Here is a 9,721-nt window from a genome sequence, read left to right on the forward strand (position 1 = left end):
AGGTCCATGGGTTCTATCTTCGAGGACGCGGATGTTCCCTTTCGGTACGAATATGGAACTCCCAATGTACCAGATGAGCTGATTTCAGAGGAGTCCAAGATGATAAAATCTTGTTGATACTCTGAAAGAGGCCAGCAGTTGGGAAAACTCTTGTGAGACTGACTTCGGAAATCCAGAGGTGTCTTGTTACTCTGACCCATCATATAGGTCAGTAATGAGTAAGGTGTTAGAGTATCTTGGTTGGGCTAAACCAGCTGCCATAGTTGAGAGAGATGAACATACTGGACAGTGGACCAATGAGAGAAGCAGTGCTGCCATTCCACACCGCATTAAGAGCAAGGGTTGTGGAAAATTGTCTTAAGCCGGATTCCAGTTCAGCAGTGAGCACAAACTTGACAAAGAAATATAGACCTGTGTCCATCGATACTTCTTTTTTAACAAAGCACCCAACACCAGAAGGTCTGGTGGTTCAAGTGGCGACATCTTCTTCTAGAACTTCAGCATACCCTCCTGCCCAGCAGATAAGGGTGATGGGGAAAATAGATGCCCTGGGAAAGAGGATGTTCAGTGCTGACAGCATGGCCCTTAAATCTGCCAATGCCACCAGTGCCCTCACCAAATACACATATACACTGTGGGGAGTCGCAGCTTTGGCAGCAGAACACATCCCAGAAAGTGAGGAGACATGAGGGTTCCTGAACCTAAACCAGGATGACAAGGCGGCCATGAGGCAGTCCCTGCAATCCCGCCTCAACACAGTTGATTCAGTGAGCATAGCAATGGCAGCCAGCACAGTGTTAAGACGTTTGCCGTGGCTCACAAAGTCGGGCTTTGCGCCAGGTGTAAAAGCCACGTGTTGGACATGCTTTTGAAGGTGCCCAGTTGGTCAGAGATCAAGCTGATGACCGCTTGGAAAAGCTGCAAGCTGCTAGGGTGGCAGCAATCCGAGACCTTCCCAATCTTCTGCACAGGGTTGGAGAAGGCGTCCTTTTCTATTCTGTTGTTCGATCTCAAACGGAGAGGAGACAATATTCTGAAAGAGGCCAGAGGACACCACATGGGTCCAAAGGTTGAGGAGGTAGGACTCCCCAAGAAGCTTCAACCTTGTCCTCAGCTGCAGCTGGACCAGCAAAACCTTTCTGACTCCCTTACCCACAAGACTGTGGTGGGAGGCAGGCTATCACTGCATCTTTAGAGTTGGCAGGGCATATCCTCCGATGCATGGGCGCTCCAAACAGTGGCCTACGGTTACTGCCTCCCATTCTTAACGAAACTCCCAGATAGCCCCCCAAATGGCCGATCTATGTTCGATACCGATCTTCTCCTCCAACAGGAAATTCTTATAATGGTGCAATCGAATTAATACCTGCAACAGAGAGGAATCTGGGATGGAACTCTCCTTATTTCTTAATCTCCAAGAAGGAAGGAGGAGTGCGACTCATCTTGGACTTGAGATGCTTGATCAAGTTCCTCAGGAAGGACAAGTTCAAGATGGTAACTTTCACAGATCCTTCAGGCCCTTGGACTCCAAGATTGATTGGTGTCATTGGACCTTCAGGATGCCTATTTTCATGTGCCCATCCATCGGAAGCACAGAAAGTACCTGAGGTTCGCAATTGGCAGTTCTCACTATCAGTTTCGGGTTCTGCCATTCGGGCTCACCTCTGCCCCAAGGAGTCTTCACCGAGCTTATGCCAGTGGTGGCAGAAAGTCTAAAGTGGCAGGGGATTCACATCTACCCCTACCTGGACGATCATTTGATCAGAGCTTGTTCTCCGGAAAAGGCTCAGTCACCTTAGTCGCACTTGCCACTTCCCCCACGAGCTGGGCTTCTCACTAAACTTCAAGAAGTCCCACTTGACACCTTGTCAAAAGCTTCAATTTATTGGAGCAGTCCGGGATTCAGCCTCGGGGGGAAAAGCCTCGCTACACGAGTTGAGGGCTCAACATCTCTTGTTGATGGTCCACATCTCCTGACCTTCTACTTCTAAGATGGCCTCCGACTCATGGCATCCTGCATTTTTCTGTTTCCAGAAGCCCATCGGAGAATGAGATCCCTTCAGTGGGCCCTCTGATCGAAGAGCCCGGTAGCCTTGTTCTCGCCCAGCTTCCTTATCTGCAGTGCATACAAATAGTGGAGCACATCTCAACACTTGTGCTTGTTCTTAGGCCTTATTCTCGGTCCTCCATTCTTCGAATTCCTCACGCCTTGTAACTTGCTTCCTTTCCTCTGTTCATTTTCTCCCTGCCCTGTGTGCTTCCTTGTTGTTTTTCCTTCCTGTTTTTTTTTTTTAATTTCTGCTTTTGCTTGGATTGTTTCCTCTGTACTTAGCGTTTTTTGTACTGCTCCAGTCTTGATCATTGCTAATCCGTGGGGTGCTGTTCTGTAGTGCAGGGAAGTGGGACAAGCCAACATTTCCATTCCACCTCTCTGGCAGTAGACCTGTGCTGAATCCCCGTATCTGCCTTTTGCCATCAACACCTAACTTGGATAACCACAGTAACCTCTGATACAACCAGGTCAGCAGGTATGCCAAATCGACACACCTTGAAAGTGATTGTGCTCATTCATACAAAATGGCCCAGCTCAAATTCCTCCTCCTACCTACTGCTTAGTGTGCTCAACGTGGTGGTGTGTTGCATCACACAGCCAATCAACCTGCCACTAACTTCCCACCATCACCTCAAACCATTTTTTCGGCACCCCAGAAAATATTCTTTTACCCCAAAACAATTCAACTGCTTGATTTGTCTGTGTGTGTACCCATTCAAGCCAACTGGCCCAACACAAGTTCCATCTTTGGCCTGCTCAGTGTGCTGAAGTAAGTGTTGTTGCCTCGCATAGCCATTACACCTGCCACTAATTGCCCACCACCTCCTCCCAATAGTTCTTACAGCCCCCCTCCTTTTTCTTTGTCCCCCTCCCCATAGTGGTACATAAATTCACTTAATCTGCTTCTGTGCAATGGTGTTAAATCAAGACGTTGCAGTGGATATTGCTTCAAATAAAAAATAAAAATACAAAAGGCTAGCCTGCATTTCTGTGAAATGAAGATTACTTTTAAGTGCTGTTTACAAAAAAATGATATACTGTTGATGACTGCCTAAAATCATCTTAATGAAGTTCTCTCCTATAATATAAAATTGACAACTTGCAGTGATGTTTTGTTTTAAAGTAAAATCCCTACCTAAAAATTAAAGTAAAATATTCCACCGCTCAAACAGCAATACATACCTAAAGCTTCCTTTTTTCCTTCTTTCTAGCTCTCACTATAAATGTATAATATGCTGAAGCCCTTAATGCCATACCTAGAAAAGAATGTTCTAGCTCCCGAACTGCCACAGATGCCAGTTAACACTACCCTTCTCCCTCTAGGAAGGATTCCCAGCAACTGCTAAAGAGCTCCATCAGCTCCCCAATATATAGCCAGGTATCTGTCTGCCCGAACTTGTATAACCCAATCGCTTAACTTCGGCGGATCTCGTGCGGGTGATTAGAACATATAATTCAGGCCAGGCTTACTTTCAAGCTACTCCATCAAACGTCAATGCCAAGAGTACCTTCTGAAGCTGTCTTACTCTTTCAAATATGTGTTTGTTTGCATACCCAACATTACATTCCAAGTGATTAGGTATTGTATTTGTAGTTGTGTAACACTATTTAGTGAATTCAGTTATGTAAACCTATGCAGACCTGTCGAAAAAAATTAATTAAAGCATAATTATTTTAGCAACTTGATTTTAGCTTTGAAACGTACACAATTCTTGCTTGTTTTAAATTGAGATACTAACACTCTTTTTGTTACAGGTTTGGCAGATTTACAGTGGCTGCACTACAGTCCAAAGTCGATCAGCATGAGCGTGAGACAAATCGCCTGAAGAAGGCTCTGGAACGAAGTGATGAGTACATAGATGAACTAGAGTCTCAAGTTACACAACTGAAAAGAGTAGTTGAAGATCACCAAAAGTGTATGAAACGGGATGGTGTTTCGGCCAAAGCGAATGGGTGCAGTGAAGATAGTACTTCATTGAAAAGCCAAGAGACCACCCAATCAATTCTAACTCCAAGCCAAAGCTCTGACAACCTGGAGCAACCATCACTTAGTGGACTACAGGATGATAGTATGATGTGCTTAAGTTCGTCCAGTCAAGATTCCTTAAATGGCTTGGAGACTCATTGTGGCATGAATAAAGAAATGTTTTCTGGTTCTCAGGAAGATCTGCTAGATACAGCCACAGCTGTTATGACTGCTCCCTTGGAAGAGAGTTGGGAAAATAAAATCGGAGGTTACATGGCAAGCAAAGGTGAAGATGTCTGTATGTTTCCTATCTTGGATACACCAACCATGTCTCTCAGTTCGCTGCAATTGAACACGCCAAATAATAAAGAGAGCCCTTCGAAGGAAGGAAAGAAATCTTCATCATATCTGAGAAAATTGACGTTTGACTTTCCTTGCGAAACCACAGGTGAGGACAATAGTGATTCTACAGAAAATAATGAAAGCAGTTCTCTGCGTGAAACATTGGCACATGCAAGCAAAAATAGTCCTATGTTTTGGAACTATGGTCAAGCGGATTATAATCCAGCCTTAGAGTTTGATAGTTCAGATCACAATATAAAACTTCCTCAACCTTTAAAATCATCCTCTATAGCTAATGATAAAGCTTGCCAGTTTCTGTTTAAAAGGCTTCAAGCGATCAGCGATGCAGAAATCAATCGAGCCCGGACCTCCAGTGAAGCGTCCATGGATGCTGCATACCTTGATAAAATTAGCGAGCTGGACTCCATGATGTCTGAATCCGAAAGCAGTAAAAGTCCATACCGTTTTCGACCTGCTGACTTTGCTAGTATGTCCAAGATTTCAAGAAATGCTAAGCCTCGAGGAACTGAAAAGACACGTGAGCACAAGAAAGTGAACCCTGACAAATGCTCAGAGTCTAGTAATGAACCTTCAAACAGCGAAGAATGGAAACCCATTACCTTTTCTGTTCTCTCTCCATCGAGCCTACAAATGAATGAACATTTTCCTTTGTTTTCTGATGACCATCCGGAAACAGAAGAAACCGATCCGCAAAAAGACAGCTTTGTTAAAGATCAACATTCTCCAAAATTTTTATTTGGTGAGACAAGAAAATTAGCTACAGATCTCAAATCGGAGTCGTCTTTTTTTAATGTTTGCGCTCAGGAAGATGACCACCTGCTTCCAGGTGAATCTCCCTGGGTTGCTCCCTTTGTTCCTGAAGAAAGAAGTAGGAGTAATAGCCATTCAACAAAAAGGAAAATACAAAGCAGCCTTTCTAGTGCCAGCCCATCAAAATCCTCTAAAAACTCCTCACACTCTTTAACCTTAGAAAATACATCCTTGTTGTAACTTTGAAATTCATTACAGTAACTTCTTGCTAGTTGTGTCATCGAATTTATTATAAGAAGTTAAATAATGTGTACTTCTTTCCTCTTCACCCGCACCAATAATGTCCTTTAAAGAAAATCGCAAAATATGACCCCTCTCTCCACTCGCACCCATGTCTGTCTTTTTCTCACACGCACACTAAAGCTTACCCACTCTTGTCTCTCACTGACTACCACTTTCAGATGAAATTTGAATCTGGTGCCAAGTATAATTTTCATGTTTCAGTATATGTACTGTAAATGAATGCCAACCTACCCTTCTGTACCTTATAGAGGTGAACAAGACATACTTATAAGGTCTTATTTAGTAAACTGCATATTGTGTAAAATGACAGTCCTTGTGTGTCTTTCTTTCTGAAAAAATGTATAGAACATTACTAAGTTCTTACAGAAACCTTTTTGTTCTGCTGTCTTCCTATTTGAATAGAATAATATTGTTCCTGCTCTTCCTGAAAGCTAGGTGATGAAAGTTACTTCTGGTTTCAATCTACTTGCAATCTTATACCTCCCACTTGATCACGATGTCTTTTTTTTAAGCGTCTAGAAGGGAGTGAGTTGCATTGAATTCCTGTTGTGCTTGTAACCTACCTGCCATATTCACATATAAAATTTCCCATTCTTGCGTTTTTTTCCCCTATTATCAGTGATGACTTCACTTCCTTTTTTTGTTTTTATTTTTTTGTTGTTACCCTATTTTGTTCTTTTGATGCCAAGTTGTTCACCTTTACAAAAGCTTAATGATTGGGTTTTTTGGATACCTTCTTTGGACTGCTGAGTTGTCTGTGTTGTTGGCATCCCTGGTAGTCCTACTTACAAATAACCAGGCTCCATGTGGTTTCTTATTGAACAGGTAAAACTATTATAGAGGTTTCTTGGGTGGCCATTTACTTTGTTTTGAAAGTCTGTAGACCTTCTACAAGTAGTGAGGGCTTGATTCTTGGTCCGTGATTCTCAAGGTCTTTTCAGCCGTAGGACGTTGGAATGGTTTCTGACAGTAACTGACACTTATACCTTTGAGGTTCTGTTTTGCGGACTCAGTTTGGTAGAAATCCAAGTATTGAAAATAGGGAGGTTGATTGACCACTCGAAGGGGGGCTTGAATCTAGGTTATGCCCCTGCCTACTTTACTTTCCCCAAAGGAGTTTATTGCTTCTCCTACCCTGTCATTTAATGGATTTTTGGATGTTCCCTTTCACCCGAAAGGAAAATCCACTAATAGGCTCAAAGTGTAATAAACTAGTACACCTGGCCAAGCAAAGAGCACATTCTGTTCTCATTCGCTCCTCACACAGAAATACCTTAAGTCATTGACATGACCTCTACCCACATAAACCTGAGTATTAGGAAACAGCTTTGAGGACCTGTGCATTATCTGCTTACCATTAGTCTCCATGTCAGGTAATTTAAGTCAACGGCACAAAACATGACCTTGCCTATTATTTTTATAATCACTTAAGCACATTTTCAGGGCTGCCAGAAGGTGGCGTCTCATTCTGCCGATATTTTGATGGAAGCAAGTTTGTGGACTAAAAGTACTCTAGTGTGTATTTGGCAAGTGGCTTTCTTTGGTAGCCTCACTGAGCTGCGGAAACCCTCTCATTTTCACCCTCTCTGGGTGCACATGGTTGGTGGTGGAAGAAAAGGTTTTGATATGAAACACTTTTATGTGCTGTTTTTACAACCTTCAAACATAAGAGAACATATTTATTGTCTTGCTATGATCCGCTCAATCATGTATTGTCTTTTTGTCCAATTCTTTTGTTTGTATTTATAAATGTTTAAAATTTTCTTTCAGTGCAAGGGTTTGTTTTACTTTACAGTGAGTGATCATTACTAATCCCTAGGAAAGTGACTTTTCTTAACACTTGGATTTATTTTTTGAGGAAAAGTTTAATTTTTCTGTGTGTGCATATACTTTCCAGTAGGTTTGTAAACTGGGTAGTGCTTGGACCGTTTTACATAAATACTGCATGTTTTTGTATGTGACTTAAATAAATGTCATTAGCACTATTCGTCTGTTCTTATTTTATTAATAGAAATACAAAGTGAAATGCTTATTTTTATATACATCTGTGTTTTGTAAAGTATGTGTATACTATGAAGATATGCATGTACTTGTACAATTAATAAAGACAGCACATCAAAAAAAATGAAGATGGGTAAAAGTGCACAATATAACCGGTAAATATGGATGCTTCAGCAGTATGAACTTTGAAAGTACAAAATGTCAAATCTGACAAAGCAGAGTAGCTGCAGCAAACGCCATCACTGTCATATTTGCAGTGTTTTAGTTTTCTCATATTGACAGGATAGAAGGTATATTCCACATCACCACTGTAAGTCTGTTTCTGTGATATACAGTTCTGCAGCAATAGAGAATTGTTCAGTAGGGTTGACTTAGAAAAGCAGCTACTAGGATATTTCCAGTTACCCTCTTACTGCCCCTTCTTAATACCACCTCAGTTTTACAAATGCTTCAACTAAAAACATTATCAAAAAATGTGCTATGAGGAAACCATTACAAGTAGATGGTTGGGGTTAGATAGTTGGGGTATGTGAGAAACCAAAGGGTAGCTCACCCTTTATACCCCGGGGACTTGTCATCCATGTGCTTGGGACACGGCCATCAGTTTTGGATCCAGTTCCTGAGGGTGGACCAGTGCGGGAGTGTCACCTGGATGCGGGGTCTTCGGGGAGTGGTGGTGAGATAGCCAATGGTGAGACGCGGTATTCAAACCATCCTATTTGGTAGGATCTTCTGAAGTCCCAACTCCCCCCACCCACTGTTTACACAAACACTGGGCACACGAAGAGGGTGACTACAGTAACCAGACTAACTCTCTCACATCGTACTGGACATGTCCTGTTAATCGGGTCAGCCAAAGTCAGGTACTTTACACTAAGTGCATACAGCTGATAACAGTTAACTCTCCTCACACCATAAAAGACGAGACCTAAAGAGACACTCTGAGCAAGGCGGAACACGAGTACGAGCAGAACTTCTGGGATGAAGGCACACCTACTGGAGCAGAGCAACGGACCAAGGGACGAGAGCAGCGGGTCAAAACCCCAAAAGTTCCCTACTGCATGTCGTTGCTTCCAGACCGTGAAATGCATGTGGAGAAGGCCAGATCCCACAAGGGAAGATTGCACTGTGTTTCAAGGATGCCAGCGACCCTCCCGGGTGAACGGCAGGGTTGGGGAGGTGAGGCCAAGCCTGTGGTACTAACCTTGACTCGTGAATTGAAAATAACATAACAAGAAAGAAGAGCACACAGCCAGTGAGTTGGCAAGTGACCTGAAATACCGGTGTGTGTTAAAGCGAATTAAGTAAAATTATATAACAAGTGAAGGCTGCACGCATGTGGATGAGACACGAAGAAAGGCAGACCTGTGAATGAACTTTGAAGTAAAAGGCAGCTGTGAGATCAGCGATACTAAGTAGCGGAGTGGTCCGGAGAAAGGAAGTAGCCCATTCGATGGTCTCTGAAAGGTACATTGTGTGAAGCTAAAGCGAAATTGAAAAAAGTGAATGCAAACCTTGGGTCGAAGGGGTCCTGCGGTGGTCTGTAAGAACCATGCCCATTCGAAAGTCTTTGGAATCCAAAAGGGGTCTGACCCCGAGTGAGGGGGACCAGAAGTACAATAAGCTTGGGAAAGGGAGCCCCAAAAGTTTGTGCCGAACTGTGATGTAGGAGGTCTGAGCCCGACGGAGGGGGATCTATGTGAACTGTGTGCTCTAACGTCTGAGCCCAGCAGAGGGGGGCCTTTGTGAACTTTACGTTGGAATGCAGTTTTGGAAAGTCAAGAAAGACTTTAGCGTGGAACACCGGGTGGGCCTCAATCCATGGTGTGGAACTGCTTAGAGTGTTAAAGGCCGAGCCAGAGTGTGTCATCCTGCTTACAAGGACAGCCTTACTCTGTGAAGTTTAACGTGAAGAGGAGAGCTGGTGCAGCTACCTTTTTATTCTTTTGAACACCGATTTTTCCTTTGCATGCATTTCTCCTTTTTACACTTTTTGTACAGAGATGGGGCAGTAGGTTTTGTTAGCATAGGCCATTTCGAATGGATTGTGTCCTCCAACACATTCCACATCTTTGACATGTAATGTCAACAGCTGTGCACTTCGGAAACTTTTTCAGCACAGGGCGTCGATGGCGTTGGGTCTATGTCCCTCGAGGGCCTCTGTCGAGGACGACGTGAAAGGATGTTATAAAAAGGATGCACACCGCCGAAAACGTGTTAACTTCGTGAGACTCGGTGTGCCTCGTTTGTTTTCTTCATTGAAGAGGTCTTTCTCTTTGACCTCT

General features: G+C 43.2%; 1 protein-coding gene across 2 annotated transcripts in view; it reads left to right on the top strand.

The window, feature by feature from the left end:
- Window positions 1-7,420, top strand: part of OBI1 (ORC ubiquitin ligase 1) — a 292,444-nt gene extending 285,024 nt beyond the window's left edge. For both annotated transcript variants that reach the window (XM_069639353.1, XM_069639354.1), the window contains exon 6: window positions 3,809-7,420. In XM_069639353.1, the coding sequence (XP_069495454.1) occupies window positions 3,809-5,372 (1,564 nt within the window). In that variant the 3' untranslated portion in view covers window positions 5,373-7,420. The remainder of the gene's footprint in view (window positions 1-3,808) is intronic.
- Window positions 7,421-9,721: the final 2,301 nt, after the last annotated feature.

Source organism: Ambystoma mexicanum, chromosome 7q (genome assembly GCF_040938575.1).
Source record: "Ambystoma mexicanum isolate Mex_15411 chromosome 7q, UKY_AmexF1_1, whole genome shotgun sequence".
Taxonomy (NCBI): Eukaryota; Metazoa; Chordata; class Amphibia; order Caudata; family Ambystomatidae; genus Ambystoma; species Ambystoma mexicanum.